Below are 16,474 nucleotides of genomic sequence, written 5' to 3'. Positions count from 1 at the left end.
TGCCGAGACAGATCATAACCTTAATCCTCCGTTTACATGTGGAAATATTCAAAATGTCTACCCAAAACGAGACCGCCATATGCAACATGCCATAGCGCCGCAGCTATGGATCCGACTAGAATCCGACAAGGATTCGACGATGGATCCGACTAAAAGCTAAAATAGGAATCTAGTCAGCACAAGCTTAAGTTGTGGAACTATGGAACCGAATAGCAGCCATAATAAGAATGGAGCCATCGTGGGACGGGCCTAATACGGTAAGAGATAGTGTCCGCCTGTCCGGGATGCCCGAATTTTCAAAAGTTGCTGTGCCGCGTCGATTCTTTTTTCCCGAAATGACGAATTGATACGCACGTTTGGGGTGGCAGGATAGATGACAAGGTTCGTGATGCACTAATTTGTTTTGGGGGCCGAAAGGTCCCGACTTTTGGTATGTACTCAAAGTAAGCTCTTTTTAACTTATCTACACGTGGTGACCCCCCCTGATGAATTGTATCAGTGAACCTTGGGGGCCCTCGGTCTCTCGCTGATCCCTTCCAGGGACCGGTATTATACTCTATCAACAGTGATCTGCGTTTTTACATGAATCCTATCCAGCGCTATTAGCGCTCCTTTCCCATTCTGCTCGTTTATTCCCGAAGCGATAGACCCCGTGCTGCTGACAAGCCGCTCGAAGCCATCGCGATCCCCTGCAAAAGACTGGCTTGCGTGAACACCCGCCGAGGCCCCGTACTTCAAAGATTCCGGGTCTGTGTGCCTGTTACTGCTCTTAGGATTGGTCCCCGGCCACCGCGGCCCCATCAGTGCCTTAACCAACCCGACTATGTTGGGCACGCTAACACTAATCAACGAGAGAGCGCCCTCAGTGCACGCCCAGTAAAGGTAGGCGGGCATGTTCCAAGTTAAGTCCGCGGCGAGATTGGGAATGAGGTTAATCGTCGAGATCATGCGGCCGACGGAGAGAACGATGACGGAGTAGGCCAGGAAGAAGGCGGCCAACAAGTAAATACGGCGTTTCAAGCTCAGCTTCAGCGCCCAGATCATAGGTACTGGTAGTAGTAAGATATATAAGTCAATCGATACGGAGAGGGCGGCTGTGCTCAGATACCAAGCAAAAGTATCGATGCAGGTTCCCGGAAGCGTCGAGTTCCATGCTTTCTCGATAGGTGAGCATTGGAAGATAGTTGAGATGAGAGACGCAATTAGCCAGCCCACCACGAGTGAGCCGACGACCCAGAGGTGAATCCTGAAAGTTTTGTTGTTCGAGCGGAAGACACGCGCGTAGAAGCAGATAGCCGATAGTTTAGGGAAGGTGATCGAGCTGTCGAAGAAGAAGATGGCGATGTAGAGGTATTTTGCGCCCTGCACAAGGTAAAGCGGATTCTGCGCCGCCACCACTTCTGCGTGAAGTCCTAGCCCAATGTTCCTCCAGGTTATGATAATTCCGAATAGAGTGAGCTGGATAGGCTGTTTGTTGTTAGAACCGTATAAGCCGGCATCTTCGGGGATGCGCTCCGCATGTTGCGGTAAGCTTCAAACTCACCACCGAAATGAGGGCGAAGAAATCATCCCACCACCAAGGCTGCTTCACGATCACTTTCGAGAGGATCCGAGTAATCGTCGAGAGACAGATGAGAACCATCAAGACCGCACACATCGCCACCACGCCCGGGCCGAGGTCGGGGGTTCCTGCTGGCACTTCCAACGCCATCGTGACAATACCGTACAGTTTTTGGAGGAGAAACACTTTGTCGGTGAACTGACCTTCGAATCGAATAGAAGAGGGTGATATAGCATTCCACAGTAATGAAGTAAACGAATCCAATTGTATGCAAGACCCAGATTATAGAGATGTGCCGCCGCTAAGACGGCTGATAGGTCGTGGGATCACAGGCTTACATGTAAGCTTACCTGCGTAGGTAGGTACTTTACCTAATAGGGTGTTAACCTTCCAGTGTCGCATCGTCCCTTGGTCTTGAAGCATTATGCGATATTGGCCGCAACTGCAGTGTTACACCAGAACCGGGATGGAAAACGACACTATTCGGATCACGCCGTACCGTCGCATCGTTCACCACCCCAGACACCACCACGCTTCCCGAATGAGTTTTTAACGTTTTGCTACTCTGGCCTTGGAATATTCGGCGGAGAGGCACAGAGGCACGGATGGAACGTTAAGTGGTATCGCGCGAAATCTGTTGGTTGCACGATGGGCGCGCAGGAATCCTGCGGACGATCTTTGATGCAGTGCAACTCCACTCTACACAGCCTCCCAGCCCTAGTTAGACTAGTCGGGTTATTTGGTTGGATCTCGAGACTGTTTGTCCAACTCTAGTAATGTACAGTTATCACAGTCCTATATTCGTGTTCTTGCATCCCTAGTTTTGGGATCTTCTTGATAAAGGATGCCCAACCTAGCAGCAAAACCTCCACTCGCACCGCGTCATCATTTTTTCGAGCCCTCCATTTCGGGTCACGTTTACCATTAGTTCACTTAGTCAAGGGCGATCTCACTAATTATATCTAAGAGATTATCGAAAACTCCATTCTTCTATTGTTCCCAGGGAATCGCAAACATGGTATGGACAAAGGTGTCAGACACGCGCTGGGAGCGCCCAGTGGATGGCCTGGAGGGCTACTTCGTCGTCATGGCGAACCTCTCTGCCAGCCTATGTGACGGGCGCGAGCACTACACGCTGTTCTCCAAGGTCAAGCTGGAGACGGGTTCCGAGGATGCGACGCCGGCGCTCAAGCATGCATGGAAGCAGATTCGCTATGAGCAACCACAGGTCGCCACCACGGTTGAGGGGATGAAGAAGGTGTACGAAGTCCCGGATGAGAAGGCATTGGAAGAATGGCTAGAGTCGACGTTTGTGGTCTCTTCGGCATCCGACGCCGAAGAGCTTTACCAGTCCGTGAAGCCCATCAAACAGGCAACGATATACTATTTACCCAATTCTTCGGAATTGGTCTTCCGAGGCCATCATCACACGCTCGATGGCACCGGCGTGATGCTGTTCTGGCATAGCTACTTCGAGGCCCTAGCCTCGCCAATTGAGGACATAAAGTTCGGTGACGAGCACGTCAGGCTGGCGCCTATCATGGAGGAGACACTGGGCTACCCAGAACAGCCGACGCAGGAGCAAAGCGATAAAGCGACGGCGCTGTTCCTCAGCTGGGCCACCGCTATGCCCGGCATCGGCCCCGTCTCCAAGCTTGGTGCAGCTCCGTCGGGACGATGCCAGAACTCCGAGTTAGTGTTCCCCACCGAAACCACCAAGGCCATAATCACGGCCTGTAAAAACAAGGGTATCAGCGTGTCCGCTGCCGTGCACGCCGCGTACATTGGAGCTATAACCAAGCACGCTGATCCTAACTCCAAGCTCGCGGAATACGTAACCGCGGCTCAGTTTAACCTACGCCCCTATCTGCCGGAACCGTATAGCACGAGCAAGCACGCGGTGTCGGTCTACTATACCCCTATTCCATATAAAGTCAACCTCCCGACTTCGTTCTTGGATGTTGCCAAGTCGCTGCACGAATACTACCAGACCACGTTCAAGAGCAACCCCGAAATGCTCGAACTTAAGGGTCACTTCACACGAGTGCTATGTGGTGCTGTCCAGACGCCCGAGTTCCTAGCCAGTCCGGTATCTAAGGACGCCCTAGTCAGCAGTTTGGGTGTTGCTGAGCGTTATGTGCAGCGGGAGTACGGTAATGGGATTAAGGTCAAAGACATCAAGCTAGGCGTCGATGTCGTTATGGGCATGAGCATGTTCTTCTTTTACACATTCCGCGACCAGCTAAGACTTGTATATAGCTTCAACGATGGGTTTGAGGACCCGGAGAATATCCAAAAGTACTTAGAGGAGGTACAGGCGATTCTCGTTGAAGAATTATTGGCATAGACCAAGATAGACTAGATACAGGGGTAGACGTAGTGTCTTCGTTACATTGAGGCTCTTGTATCTTCTAAAACATTACATAGCACAATATTAACCGTTGTATAATACCCCTAGAATTGAAAGAGCCTCGAAACGACCAGATGTGACGAATACATTGAATGCTCGTAGGCGAGTCACGTCAGCAAGACTCGTAGTATATAATTATGCCATAAATCATGTTGTTCTTGCTAGTTCTCAAAGTGTCTATTGGTGGAGGATCCTTTGCCGCATAATTATCCATTGTATACAAAACTTGCCTCATCGTCGTTGTTGGACCAGGGGTACATACCCTTATTACGTACCCCTATAATTGCCCCACATTTGCGAAGCAATTGCCTACTTGATCAAGCTTAAGTCCGCTCAAAAATTGACTGCTCACCTTGTTGGATTCGCTGACGCGATTGATCAGAATAATAATTTTCCTTCCAGGTAGGATGATGATAAGAACAGGGCTTTAGTCAGCATAAAAATTGGAAACGCCCCAGCTGAAATGTAAGGGAATCCTTCCTTGCTTAACTATTAAAGGAAGTCGCTCTGATAGGAAATGAGGATGCAATATTAATAACTAAGCGCCCAGCCCTTCATGTGAAGTCGCTTAAATCTGCGGCGCTTTGGCTGACAAGATGGCCGCGTTCCCGACCTAGGTGAATTGGCAGCCAGTAACGTTGAATTGCAAACTCATCCATACGATGATCTGGTGATCGACATCATCTCGAAAATAAGGAATATAAGGAGGTAGTTGACTAGCCTCGTTTGGACGAGGCTTTTTTTAAAGCCCTGTTTGTAAATCCTCATATAACCGGCGTCACTAATTATGACGATGGCACTAGTAATTGCAATTCTAAGGGGTAGGTAATCGGAAAGGACATTCCTAGGGTACATAGCAACAGCGGATGGACTTTCGTCAGTGTGGTTCGAGAAATTGGACCGAAAAGACGGCGGACGATCGTCGTTCGGCTCCGGGAAATCCTGGTAAGGAGCACATGGAAAATGCCAGCAATATCCACGATCGCGGGGACTGATCGTCTACTTCCCCTCAAAAACGTCGAAAGATCTCAATATGCACACAGTTTTTTATGACTTATTATCCCTTGAACATGCGTTCTGATGGCGCCATTCGTCGTCATTATCCTCGTAGCCGCGGTTCTCATCTACAACGGCCGAAAGCAGGCAAACACGCTTCCTGGAAATTCCAGAATACTTCGCACGAAACGTCGCCAAGAGCTTACCAAACATCCCAAACATACCAATCGAAGATTTGAACCTGGAGTTATGCACGTCTTCGATAGAGTGGTTAGGGGTCGTTTTCTGGTACGTTACCCCTGGACCTTAACCTTAACCTGTTACCGAACGATTCGCCCAATTGGCCAATAGAATACTTAGAAATCACCCTCGCATTCCTAAAAGAGATAACCTACCTACCTATCTAAGTAACGTCCGGATACGGGTTCCGAATGAAACTCCCGTTTCTAGGTAAGTATGTACTTATGTTATGGACGACTGCGAAATTATAACTTGAACACGTGCTACTTGCACGTAGTTATCAATCATGTAGAGGTTCATTTTATGTGTTTATAATTATCAATGAGGTATTTCGTACCTAGCCCCTCGTAATAATCAGAGGGGCGCTTTGATTGTCAACCTCCCATCTACTTTACAAGTGAGTGTATCCCCAGATCCCTTAAGAGTGCCGAGGCTAGTGATGCTGTCAATTTTAGAAGCGATATATGTTCACTAATCTTAATGCATGCTGAGTTAGTCTATTACGACTGTTTATCTAGGTAGGTACCTATGAGACAGAGCAACCTCAAATGCTGGGGCCGACTTCTAATTGCACAATGAGAAGACGGCCCTACCGAAGCCCAGACTCTTGAAAAGTTCAACCTTCTTAAAATAAACACCAATTTTTTTGGCTTGCATTGCACATCTCCGAAGTAAGCACATTTTCGCGACACCTGACACTTGAACATTCTTGTTACTCAGATATTTATAGTTAGAAATTACCTAGAGAGCCCACACTTCGAAATTTCTAGGGCCTTTTGAAATCCGTGTTAGACATGATGTGCGACATGTGCAATGTGACACGGCAGATGACGGAGTGTTAAGCAAGTCGCACCGTCGCACCATATCAGCCTGTACGATTGGTACACGCCGGAGCACATACCGTCGAAGGTCATAAAACTAGAGGATTAGACGGGGCACTCAGTGCGAATAATCTAATTATATCTTAAGGCTGAGTTAAACGACGGTTTGTTTCGGCGTACCTACGGAGGTACGGAGGGCATCCGTTACACGACGTAATCCGTATACGGAGCTTGCTTTGCAAGCCGCGGGAGCTACCGCGCGCGTTTACGGGAGCTGATCGGTTCAAAATAGGTACAGTTTCGGCTAAACGCGGGGTTATTATGCCACCAAGGGTCCTCCGGTACTGCAACCCCGCCCCCTTTTTCATCTTCTCACCAAATCCGCCCGTGTCATTCTCAAGATTCATCATCAATACATATTTTTCCTTCGCACAACATCATGACCGTGAAACATTTGGTCCTATTTCAGTTCAAGGCTAATGCCACCGCCGAAGCCGTGAAGGAGGTACGTTGTCATTATGTTGGTTCGTAACGTCTACTACGTATTAGGACTGATTTTGGTAGCTTTCCTCACGAATGCTTGGCCTAAAAGACGGCTGTATCCATGCTACGTCAAATAAACCATACATCAAATCACTCACCGGTGGCAAGGATAACTCCCCTGAGGGAGTACAGGTATCTGCGATGCTACTTATACATATGAAGATTAGTGTCGGTAACAAATTTTACAGCACGGCATCACTCACGCCTTCGTCGCCGAGTTCGAGTCGCTGGAAGATCGCGATTATTACGTCAACACTGACCCTTTTCATGCAGAGTTCAAGACTTTCGCAGGACCCTTCATAGAGAAAGTCATTGTTGTAGACTATTCTGAAGGAGAATTCTAGATGCTTTGAAAACTTTCAACGTATAGATTCATTGGCTCTTTACTGCGATGAAGGACCAATATGTCGCGTACTACCACTCTTACAAATATTTACGCTGAACACTGGTCAAAGGTGATTGATTGACTGCGGTGAACGGAATTTAAGAGGCCTTAAGTCCGCACAGAAGCTATATATTGGTCCGCTACGTGCATGATAACACAACGCGCAGATAGCGAGACACCTACCTAGTATGTAGTATGTAATAGAGCTGATAAACCACTCCGAAAGAAACCATTTGCGTGCAACAATATCCAAAAGACTGAGGGATAAATGGATCAAGATAACGTCAAAAACGTCCTCGAATTCGTAAAAAGGCATCATACGTCTTTATACGAATTCATCGAACCCTCGAAGCTACGCTTACACCCTAACTACAGCGTCTGTATCATAGGCGCCAGCCGCGGCATCGGCGAACACATAGCATACGCGTACGCAGCTGCCGGCGCCCACAGAATCATCCTAGCCGGACGCCCATCATCGCAGACCCTCCTGGGAAGTGTAGCGGCCAAAGCGCGGACCCTGAATTCTAACCCAGGGGCATCCGTTACCATCTCCTCGGTTGACTTGGCATCGAGCTCTGAGGTAGCGGACCTAGCCCGCATGGTCCGCGCTCAGATCCCGCGCCTCGACGCCGTCGTCTTTAACGCGGGGTTCTCGGGCCCGGTGACCTTACGCATTGACGACGGCGAGCCCGCTGATTTCCGGACTTGCGTTGACGTTAACTACTTGGGCGCGTACCACGTGGCGCATTGGTTCTTGCCGTTGCTGAGACGAGATGGTGCTACTAGTGTTGGTGTTGGTGATGGTGATGGAGGAGAGGGGGCAGGGGCAGGAGCTTTCATCGTGGTGAGCGCGATGGCGGCGCTGATCACGCGGGGCCCGATCGCGAATACGGGGTACTGCGTTAGCAAGATGGCGCAACTGCGGCTCGTGGAGATGGTCGCGGAGCAGTATGGCAAAGAAGGCGTGTTAGCTGTCGCGGTCCATCCTGGTGCCGTGCTGACGGAGATGGCGATGCAGGCACCGGAGGAGTTCGCGCCATGTAAGTTTTATTTCATACTCCTATCACTTAGACGAATAGTTACTACCTACTTAGGTGCTAATATGGGTTCAGATTTGATTGATAGTCCTGCACTGTGCGGGGGGTTCTGTGTTTGGCTTTGTGCTGAGAAGGAGAAGAGGCGCTGGATGAACGGTCGACTTCTGTCTGCTACTTGGGATGTCGAGGAGTTGCTTTCCAAACATAAGGAAATTGTTGAGAAGGATTTGCTGAAATTTCGAATGGCTATATGATGGATTCAATCTGGCGTAAAGCCAGTATTCTATCTACGCACTCAACGGATACCTTGGTAGCTATCACATTGTAGCTACTCCTTACCTGTTGGAAACATGACCTATCTATGATTCCATCCGATCTTCAAACCTTACCCATAACTCTGGTTTCCACCACATAACATGGAGGTGATTTTCTTGGTCCCAATCCAATTCCGTATTAACAAGGGACATGTTGTAACGCCAGAGAAGCTTTGCCAATATCACATTCATCTCAACGTATGCCAGATTTCGTCCTAGACAAGCGCGGGGCCCCAACAAAAACGGTTGACTTGCGTCCCTATTATCTTTGGTATCATTGGATAACCACCGTTCAGGAATGAATTGATTAGGTTCCGTAAAGTATTCCGGGCTGTGAGTGATGGTCCAGCCGCTGGTGTATATCTCGGTGCCTTTTGGAACCCAGTGTCCGTCTATCTTAGCCCCAGGAGAGATTCGGGGGAAGCCTTGAGACCCCGGAGGATATATACGCAGCCCCTCGTTAATAACGGCTTGTAAGTAAGGGATCTGTTTTGCTGATGCTGCTGTGATGGTGGAATATTCGACAAACTCTTGTCGAATCAAGGCTGACACCTTTTGCAAAGTCTTAGGATTTTTTAGTAGGTGATAAGTTACGCCAATGAGAAATGTAGAGACAGTTTCTCCTCCTGCAATCCTACCACAAGTGAGTGCGAGAGCCTCCGAATAATAGTAGATAGGTAAACATACACGAGAGTTGAAGAATGTGCTGTTAACTGCTCGAGTGACATTTCCCCATTCTCAACTTGGCTGATGATATTCGTGAGGATATCATTGCGCGCATCTTTGGTCTTCAATCTCCTTAAAGCCAAACTGTTAACAAGAACGTTGAGAATTCCGCTTTGTTAGGTAACTCACTTTTGAACCTGACGTCTACTAAACCCGACATGCTTATCTCGAATACTGACGGTGAACTTAGGGAGCAAGGCTTGTCCGATTTTTCGGATCAAAGGATATCGGCTCAAATTATCCAGCAGCGTCACGTAGAAAAGGTGTTTCTCGATAAGTTGCGACCAGAAATGAGGTTTTTCCTGCTCAATACTGTGGAATGACTCCCCAAAAACCATCTCTCCCATGATATCAAAACCTATCATCTCGTACCAATCCGTCATGTTTACCCCCTCTTGCTTCGACCCAAGCCTCCCGACGGCTTCCACGAACTTGTCCACACATAAGTGTATTATGTGCTCCTGCTGCTCTAAGGCTTTCGTTGAGAAGCCTAGTGAGAGTGTCTTTTTCATCTCACTATGCCGCGATGGGTTACGTTCGCTGCCGATGCACAGCGTGTTGAAGCCATTGCCGTAAATATCGTAGAACTCACTCTTAATACACGTCGCATTGCGACTCCGCAGTGGATTATAAATGTCGGTCCACGACTGTACGGATGAGAATGAAAGCTCGTTGGGTGATACCCGGAACACGTGGCCTAGTAGGTGAAATTAGTCGAGGTACGTGATTTATAGTATGTGCGAGGTGTGAAGATCTACCATATTTTTCATGCTGGTGTTGAATAGCGATATGGAGATGTCCACTCATAGAATAATAGATTCGCCATAACTCGTACGATCAATATTTTGTAGTGTTGATTAAGGTTCCAAGTCTTACCAGGGATGCTCTTGCAATTAATGGACCGGGGAAACATGCTAGCGGATGGAAATACACATTGTAAAGGACGCGCCAGATGGAGTAAGCAAGAATGATAAAGGCAAAATAATAAGCAAGGGAGCTAATAGACGGATAAGACATCACAAGTCCAGCGTCCATCTCAGTTTGAATAGTATCTATAGAAGTAGTATACGTAGGTAGCTAAAAAGAGAAGAGAAAAATCAAGATTGTCTATATCTTCCCTTTGGTTCTTTATATCTAATGTCTATCCTACCCGGAAATTACCATCTTTGACCAACCCGAAGAAACCACGGTTAAGAAATGAGGAGAAAAGGAGATGGGTTCTCGGTTACATTGGGAATCTGAGCTAAGCTGAGTGCTGGGTACGTAAGATGGGAAGAAAAGGCATACAGATCACGCTCCCAGTTTAAAACCACCGGGCATCAAATCCTGAAATATCCCACTAGGATCATATGTTCCTCGAATTGACTTCATCCGAGTTAAACTATTTCCTTTGCCATACAAGGGGAACACTTGCTCGCCTGCTCCAGCATCATTTAGAAACAGAAAAGGATAATATATATTTGCGGCTTTTGTCGCAGTATCGAGAGCGCGGAGGGCTGCGGTATTGAATGCGGTAACTGTTATGTCATCTTCCACGTCTGAATGTTCTGTGGCAATATTGAAGGCTGTGGATATAATGTGTTATTAATCAAGGCCAACTTCATTATCGCGCAAATGTAAGAGCGAACACACCTATGAAGTCACCATCGTTAGGGTCTAAGTCGATTGCGTCTCCGCCCGCGTTTCTTGCTGCTTTCAGATGAGATTGAGTGATAGGCTGCATGGAAAGCCCTACGAAGCTGTTTCGTACGCCTTTTAGCATTGAAAGAGCTAGCGGGGTAACGGTTTGATTTATAAGTCGAACGGCTTCGGTTGTCGCAAGCAGCGATGTGCAATAGAACGTATTCCTGGTCATAATCAACGGAAATTTTAGAGTTAATGGGTGGCTAGAGAACTAACCTCATGCTGTCGTTACCATATATGAGACTCTCCGTGAGAAAATCAGGATATGTCCTTACATGCGCGGTGCTTGAAGTTGATATATTGACAAATCCTTGCAAAGACTTCGGCACTGTTTGGTTAAGGGTGTAGTTGTTTTGCAAAACTGCGATGTTGCCTTGTACACTCTGTTGCTCGGGGTAAATGAATAGAGCCGGAACAATGGCAGCACCATTATCATGTATGCCTCCGCCTGGACCTAGCCAGTTTTCAAATGCTTGCAAGAAATCTGCGACCTTATTTTCATTGTAGGAGATAGTACCCGCATATACCAAGGATGAGGGATATGTTTTGAGGTCAAAACGTGTGACGATACCGTAGTTGCTGGAGCTTCCCTTCAGTGCCCAGAACAGGTCTGGGTTACTTGTGGAGTTGGCATTTACAATGGTTCCGTTAGCTAGAACAACTTCGAAGTTCGCCACGTTATTGGCCGCCCAACCGTACGTTCCGCTGAAGTGGCTTAAGCCGCCGCCGAGTAGTACACCTGAAACTCCCACTGAAGCATAGCGACCGCCTAGCACAATGCGGCCTTTGTCAACAATCCAGTTATAAACATCGTCCCATCTTAGGCCCGGTCCTATGCTTGCGATACTGCCATCAGCAGACAAGGTCATCGAATTCATCTTCGTCATAGCGATTAAGACGCCCTCATTGGTTCCCGCAGCCCCTTTAACAGGCATATGACCGCCGCTCCTCACTGCAAACTGTGTCTGCGTACGACCTAACATGACGACAGCTGCCGAAACGTCATTGGCGCTCTCTGGAGTGAAGACGCAGAACGGGGTGGTCACTGTTGACCTCGACCAATAACCTACGTGCTTTCAGATTAGCTTCCCCTAATATTGTATGCACGTCTTATGCCCACTGCACACATACTTGAAGTTTCATTTGCGTATTTGTCACTTCCGGGCCAGTAGGTTTGATTGGGGAAACGTGAACTGAGTTCTTGGCAGCCTTCGTTCAGAACCGGATCGAGCGAGCCCCGGACAACAACTGAAAGGGTGCAGAGTAGATAAAGGTACGTACTTTGACTCTTCATATTGAATGTCGAAGTCTACAATCGAAAAACCACCTACAAAAAAAGACGAAAAGATGAGTTCCAAGGGAATTCCAAGTTAGCAGAAGTATTTTCGATCCATCTCTTCAAGTATTGCAATACTTACCACTTATTCCATGGTCAAAAATGGGTTCAATATTCATCCTTTGTTCCAACTCATTCATTCAAAATAGGGGCAAGTATCTGCTGACTACGTAGCACACAGACAAGTGGGCAAGCATCGTCAGCTTGACTGCCGGATAAGGCAATCCCCGGCCGGCTGAAAAGAATGATTGGGAGCCACTGCACTCCGTTGACTTAAGACACGAGATTATATCTGCCTTGCGCCTCAGCGTGGTATACTATAAATACCACGTAAATATACTGCATGGTGGCGTGAGGCAGATGATGAACCCCCTTAGACATTCATCTCTATTTAGATTAGCCTGAGGAGTAACAATGGAATCCTACGAATCCTTTTTTGGAAGTGTATTTTTTACGCCTTGCATTATTATTCTCCTCACAACAGTGGTATCCTACCTATACAAGGGCAACAAGAAGCAAGAATACATCCCTGGTGTACCGATAGCCGGAATTGAGGGAAATGTAACTCTCGCAGAAGCTAGAGAAGAATTTCGGAGAAATGCCAAAGAGGTGTTGCTAAGGGGCTATGCTAAGGTAAGACTACAGCGAATTGGAACACTGAGTCTTTGCCCTGATAACAGTTATACTATAGTATAAGGGAAGGCCATTTTATATTCCGAGCCCTCTGGGTGAGCGATTGATGATCCCACCACAATATGTTGAAGAGCTGAAGAGCGCTGCGGTGGAAGACTGCGACTTCGTGGGCACCTTCTTCGAGGTCAATCCTCCGAATCGACATTGCTGAATTATGCTGATGAAACGAAGATGTTTGAGGGCCGATATACGACTATGGGAGACAGATCCACCCTGCATCCGCGAGTAGCCAAGACTCAACTTAACATGAATATAAGTATGTTAAGCCAGCGCCTCGTAAGGTTTTACTAGTACTAACAAAATGTAGATGGCATTTTACCTTCAGTAGGAGAGGAAATAGAAGACTCCTTCCTAGATGTATTACCTTCGTCTGATGGTACATATCCACTGCACACGCTCTGTAGTAGATGAAAACTGATTGCGAATTTTAGAGTGGATTGAAGTTCCTATAGCTGAAAGATTTGTGACCATTGTCGCTAGGGTATCAAGTCGAATGTTTGGAGGACTCGAATTAAGCAGGCATCCAGAATGGATCGCTTCAACCATACACTTTGCCGAGGACGGGTTTGTGCTGGCTCAGAAGATCAAGGCAATTCCGAAATTGTTGCGACCCCTAGTCTCGAGATTTTTACCGGAACTCAAGAAAATCGCAAGACATCACGAAACCGCTCGAAAGGTCATCATTCCTATATTGGAACGAAGAGAGAGTCTTCCTAAACAAGAAAAAAGGCCCGAAGACTTTCTCCAGTGGATGGTTGACGAAGCCAAGGGGGAAGAAAAGGAGAAGAACTTTATATCTAAGATCCAACTCAAACTAAGTTTTGCAGCTATTCACACTAGCGCGGCGGCGCCGGCACAGCTGCTTTACGACCTGTGTACTCATCCAGAGTACATCGAAATTTTGCGATCTGAGTTACATGATGTTATTGGAGAGAAAGGTGAGATTAACAAACAATCTCTGGTGAAGCTAGAGAAAATGGACAGTATTATGAAGGAAAGCCAAAGGTTCAACCCGCTTCTCTTAGGTCGGTAGATCTTCAAGAAGCCGAATTTCACGACATGCTAATCATAACATTCAGTTACGTTTGAACGAATCATCACGAAGAGAACAACTCTCTCGGATGGATTCACTATCCCAAAGGGGACCACCGTCGGAGTTCCAGCGCAAGCAATATCTATGGACCCGGACATATATCCCCATCCGCATCAGTTTGATGGGCTAAGATTCGTGAAGACACATGAGCGGGTCGGTACTCGTGACCAATATGCAGCGAGCAATCTAAGGAGTATGGCGTTCGGATACGGTCGTCATGCCTGCCCCGGTCGGTTCTTCGCGTCGCATGAGATCAAAATGATCATGGCCTACTTACTCCTTAATTATGACTTCAGGTTTCCAGAGACAAAAAAAGAGAGGCCACAAAGTATAGGTGTGGAAACACAACTCCTGCCAAATCAGAATGCATTGATCTGCCTAAGAAGAAGGCATAAACACATCAGAGTTGGCTAGGTAGATGTTGCGGCGAGAGGTCATCGGATAGATTTTCAGATGCAGTATTTAATTACATGACACCTGAGCAGGATTGCTTAGGTAGCTAAGCCGGTACTCTCCTTATTCATACATAACCTACCTAGGTGTACAAGTGCAGTATACGTTCATGTATCATTCTCACGCCTTGATAATTATTGTTAACCTTTTTTCAGAGGTGTGGTATTAGATCGAATTTCGGTGTAGGTTTGTTTGTTACGCCTTTCGCTAATTCCGTAACATTACACTGATTCGGATTGGCTTCCTATGGCACAGTTTTATGAGGTCAAAATATGCGTGTGTGTGTTTATCCTATTAAAAGCGCCTACGTTGAAGTCAAGTTACAGCTCTGTAGAGATCTCATCGTACTATGATACCGTGGTTCTAGTCTTTCCAGGATGCACCGATGCGCCATCCAGTTCCTATACGTAGCAGTGCTTCTCACGCGTTCTAGAAATATCCCCAGGGACTTTCCCTGTATGACTCCTAACGCATGCATCATGCCTTTCCACTCTTCCGAAGTTTCGACGGAGTATTTTCCAAGGGATGTACTCATCTCAGTGCATAATTGACCACAACTATACATACCATGGCTGCCATATGCATGGGAGTTGTGACTCTCTGTTGAAGTCAACTTCGACAAAAGTCGTTCAAACTGTAGCACAAGATTGCGACCAATGAGGATAACTAGCATTACATGGCTTGAAAGCAAGCGACAGTTCGAGCAATCCAGCATTGAGTTGCATTTGGCGATGGCATTCTTATTCAGTGAAAGGATACCATCGATCGTGTTCGTGGAAGCTTGATGATCCTCAACGTCGAGGACCTCCAACTTCTCAAGAATATCGACTACATCTACCAAGCATATGCAGGTTGGTGTGGCGGCGACATCGGAAGGGCCATATGGCAGTTGCATATCAAAGTGTTTCAAGGCTTGTTCAGGGGGTGCAAGGTGAGTAGAACTCTCTGAAGATAATTGCGAAACTTCCGTTGAACTCCTGTCATTCGAAGCCCCAGCAAGCCCAAGGAACGTAAGATAGGATGATGATGGAATGGCATTTAAATCGAGGTCATCTGTAATAGTAAATAACAAGTAAGCGGGCGGCTAAACTTTAGTTTCAATGTTGACATACCATCTACAGGCAAACCCCTTTGTTCTAAAGCCGAGTAGTCTTCATTGTCACAAGTAATTGCATCGGAGGTGCCATTGATAATTTCGTCCACATAACTTAACGAACTGGGAGTCCAATTGGCGCCAAGAAGCTGTTCATCACTATTGGATAATTGCGAAATATCTGATAGATGCGGTTCTCCCGCGTTGTTATCCAACCCCGTTGGGAGAGACGTTAACAGGGGGCCAGTGTTGGGGGTCATGGCGTGGCTAGACAGCGGCTGTTCTTGTGTTGGCTCCGAATCCGTCTGCGGATCTTCTCTCGCAGGAGTCAAAGGAGCATTATCTCGAGTTATAGAAAGCCTACGTCGGCTTTTTCGAGTCTCGCGTCTGGATTTGATTGCTTGAGAAGCCGGCGTCGAATATAAACATACTGTTTTGCTCGAGACACAAGCTGAACATGCATTTCTGTCCCCGGAACATTTCAACTTGTCATATCATTAGTCTATCTCTTCGTTGTGTTTGATCATGGCAGGTACCTTTTTAAGACGGCAGTTATTGCAAGCAGAATGTCGCGGCCGAGTGCCGTCCTCTGTAGTAGCCGGGACGTTCTCAACGGACATGCCGTCTTTATTGCACCGAAGAGTCACAAACATTGACCGTGCGCCCAGCTCATAGTCACGTCGGAGGTAATACGTAGGTAGGTATTGAATGCTGCGATACGTGGGTAAAATTACTCGAAAGAAGCCAAGTAAACGGCCGTAGTATTTTCAAACACAGAGAGCTTTTGAAGGCCATAACAGGATACAGCCGGAACACGATTCGCCGTTAGGATCAAACTCGCATGATAATAATTAATGTGCTGCAGTATTTGTTCAACGTAGTTGGTAAGATACGAAGCAGGCTCTGCGTAACATAATTAATCTACTTCCAATTACCATGGCTTTACTTGAACACAGACCCTCTGGTCGCCCACCATGTAAGCTAAGCCACCTACATTATCGCGCAATGATACCGGTCATGTCACTTATCAATCGCAGCCTTATGGAAAAGCTTGTAACGGTTGTGTCACTTCGGCCGGTGGTCTGAGACG

The 16,474-nt window shown here is 47.2% G+C and overlaps 8 protein-coding genes across 8 annotated transcripts; 4 read left to right on the top strand and 4 right to left on the bottom strand.

The window, feature by feature from the left end:
• Positions 1-393: 393 nt before the first annotated feature.
• On the bottom strand, positions 394-2,375 carry F4807DRAFT_431359 (uncharacterized protein). The gene is made up of 2 exons (XM_047998492.1): positions 1,544-2,375; positions 394-1,467 (listed from the first exon to the last, which is right to left on the bottom strand). The coding sequence occupies exons 1-2, from the start codon at positions 1,709-1,711 to the stop codon at positions 550-552; spliced, it is 1,086 nt and encodes a 361-aa protein (XP_047852966.1). The 5' UTR covers positions 1,712-2,375; the 3' UTR covers positions 394-549.
• Positions 2,376-2,420: 45 nt separating this feature from the next.
• Positions 2,421-4,012, top strand: F4807DRAFT_431358 (uncharacterized protein). Its single transcript, XM_047998491.1, has one exon. The coding sequence runs from the start codon at positions 2,577-2,579 to the stop codon at positions 3,906-3,908; it is 1,332 nt and encodes a 443-aa protein (XP_047852965.1). The 5' UTR covers positions 2,421-2,576; the 3' UTR covers positions 3,909-4,012.
• Positions 4,013-6,467: 2,455 nt separating this feature from the next.
• F4807DRAFT_461770 (dabb-domain-containing protein) lies at positions 6,468-6,915 on the top strand (the record flags this gene model as incomplete). The annotated part of the gene is made up of 3 exons (XM_048001729.1): positions 6,468-6,533; positions 6,593-6,703; positions 6,760-6,915. The coding sequence occupies 3 exons, from the start codon at positions 6,468-6,470 to the stop codon at positions 6,913-6,915; spliced, it is 333 nt and encodes a 110-aa protein (XP_047852964.1).
• A 134-nt stretch (positions 6,916-7,049) lies between these two features.
• Positions 7,050-8,936, top strand: F4807DRAFT_152188 (uncharacterized protein). Its single transcript, XM_047993221.1, has 2 exons — positions 7,050-7,996; positions 8,069-8,936. The coding sequence occupies exons 1-2, from the start codon at positions 7,225-7,227 to the stop codon at positions 8,245-8,247; spliced, it is 951 nt and encodes a 316-aa protein (XP_047852963.1). The 5' UTR covers positions 7,050-7,224; the 3' UTR covers positions 8,248-8,936.
• F4807DRAFT_468693 (cytochrome P450) lies at positions 8,353-10,050 on the bottom strand (the record flags this gene model as incomplete). The annotated part of the gene is made up of 4 exons (XM_048002624.1): positions 8,353-8,941; positions 8,995-9,117; positions 9,163-9,680; positions 9,910-10,050. The coding sequence occupies 4 exons, from the start codon at positions 10,048-10,050 to the stop codon at positions 8,353-8,355; spliced, it is 1,371 nt and encodes a 456-aa protein (XP_047852962.1).
• On the bottom strand, positions 10,026-11,742 carry F4807DRAFT_431346 (uncharacterized protein). Its single transcript, XM_047998490.1, has 3 exons — positions 10,933-11,742; positions 10,666-10,880; positions 10,026-10,598 (listed from the first exon to the last, which is right to left on the bottom strand). Exons 1-3 carry the CDS (start codon positions 11,697-11,699, stop codon positions 10,324-10,326), a joined length of 1,257 nt encoding a protein of 418 aa, XP_047852961.1. The 5' UTR covers positions 11,700-11,742; the 3' UTR covers positions 10,026-10,323.
• Positions 11,743-12,032: 290 nt separating this feature from the next.
• On the top strand, positions 12,033-14,415 carry F4807DRAFT_431343 (putative cytochrome P450). The gene is made up of 6 exons (XM_047998489.1): positions 12,033-12,685; positions 12,744-12,869; positions 12,917-13,001; positions 13,053-13,121; positions 13,177-13,770; positions 13,825-14,415. The coding sequence occupies exons 1-6, from the start codon at positions 12,467-12,469 to the stop codon at positions 14,250-14,252; spliced, it is 1,521 nt and encodes a 506-aa protein (XP_047852960.1). The 5' UTR covers positions 12,033-12,466; the 3' UTR covers positions 14,253-14,415.
• Positions 14,416-14,555: 140 nt separating this feature from the next.
• F4807DRAFT_431341 (uncharacterized protein) lies at positions 14,556-16,192 on the bottom strand. Its single transcript, XM_047998488.1, has 3 exons — positions 15,921-16,192; positions 15,404-15,869; positions 14,556-15,344 (listed from the first exon to the last, which is right to left on the bottom strand). Exons 1-3 carry the CDS (start codon positions 16,035-16,037, stop codon positions 14,596-14,598), a joined length of 1,332 nt encoding a protein of 443 aa, XP_047852959.1. The 5' UTR covers positions 16,038-16,192; the 3' UTR covers positions 14,556-14,595.
• Positions 16,193-16,474: the final 282 nt, after the last annotated feature.

This window comes from Annulohypoxylon truncatum (assembly GCF_022578515.1).
Source record: "Annulohypoxylon truncatum strain CBS 140777 unplaced genomic scaffold F4807scaffold_22, whole genome shotgun sequence".
Classification (NCBI taxonomy): Eukaryota; Fungi; Ascomycota; class Sordariomycetes; order Xylariales; family Hypoxylaceae; genus Annulohypoxylon; species Annulohypoxylon truncatum.
This window is presented reverse-complemented; position numbering and strand designations above follow the sequence as displayed.

Excerpts from the sequence above, each read along its gene's own strand:
- F4807DRAFT_431359 (XM_047998492.1), bottom strand. The coding sequence starts at position 1,711 with ATGGCGTTGGAAGTGCCAGCAGGAACCCCCGACCTCGGCCCGGGCGTG. Across the intron at positions 1,468-1,543 it reads TCTTCGCCCTCATTTCGGTG|CCTATCCAGCTCACTCTATT; the intron begins GTGAGTTTGAAG and ends AACAACAAACAG.
- F4807DRAFT_431358 (XM_047998491.1), top strand. The coding sequence starts at position 2,577 with ATGGTATGGACAAAGGTGTCAGACACGCGCTGGGAGCGCCCAGTGGAT.
- F4807DRAFT_152188 (XM_047993221.1), top strand. The coding sequence starts at position 7,225 with ATGGATCAAGATAACGTCAAAAACGTCCTCGAATTCGTAAAAAGGCAT. Across the intron at positions 7,997-8,068 it reads ACCGGAGGAGTTCGCGCCAT|ATTTGATTGATAGTCCTGCA; the intron begins GTAAGTTTTATT and ends ATATGGGTTCAG.
- F4807DRAFT_431346 (XM_047998490.1), bottom strand. The coding sequence starts at position 11,699 with ATGTTAGGTCGTACGCAGACACAGTTTGCAGTGAGGAGCGGCGGTCAT. Across the intron at positions 10,881-10,932 it reads TATGGTAACGACAGCATGAG|GAATACGTTCTATTGCACAT; the intron begins GTTAGTTCTCTA and ends GATTATGACCAG. Across the intron at positions 10,599-10,665 it reads TAACGATGGTGACTTCATAG|CCTTCAATATTGCCACAGAA; the intron begins GTGTGTTCGCTC and ends TTATATCCACAG.
- F4807DRAFT_431343 (XM_047998489.1), top strand. The coding sequence starts at position 12,467 with ATGGAATCCTACGAATCCTTTTTTGGAAGTGTATTTTTTACGCCTTGC. Across the intron at positions 13,122-13,176 it reads TGTATTACCTTCGTCTGATG|AGTGGATTGAAGTTCCTATA; the intron begins GTACATATCCAC and ends TGCGAATTTTAG. Across the intron at positions 13,771-13,824 it reads GTTCAACCCGCTTCTCTTAG|TTACGTTTGAACGAATCATC; the intron begins GTCGGTAGATCT and ends CATAACATTCAG.
- F4807DRAFT_431341 (XM_047998488.1), bottom strand. The coding sequence starts at position 16,037 with ATGTTTGTGACTCTTCGGTGCAATAAAGACGGCATGTCCGTTGAGAAC. Across the intron at positions 15,870-15,920 it reads ATAACTGCCGTCTTAAAAAG|TTGAAATGTTCCGGGGACAG; the intron begins GTACCTGCCATG and ends TGATATGACAAG. Across the intron at positions 15,345-15,403 it reads AAGGGGTTTGCCTGTAGATG|ATGACCTCGATTTAAATGCC; the intron begins GTATGTCAACAT and ends TTACTATTACAG.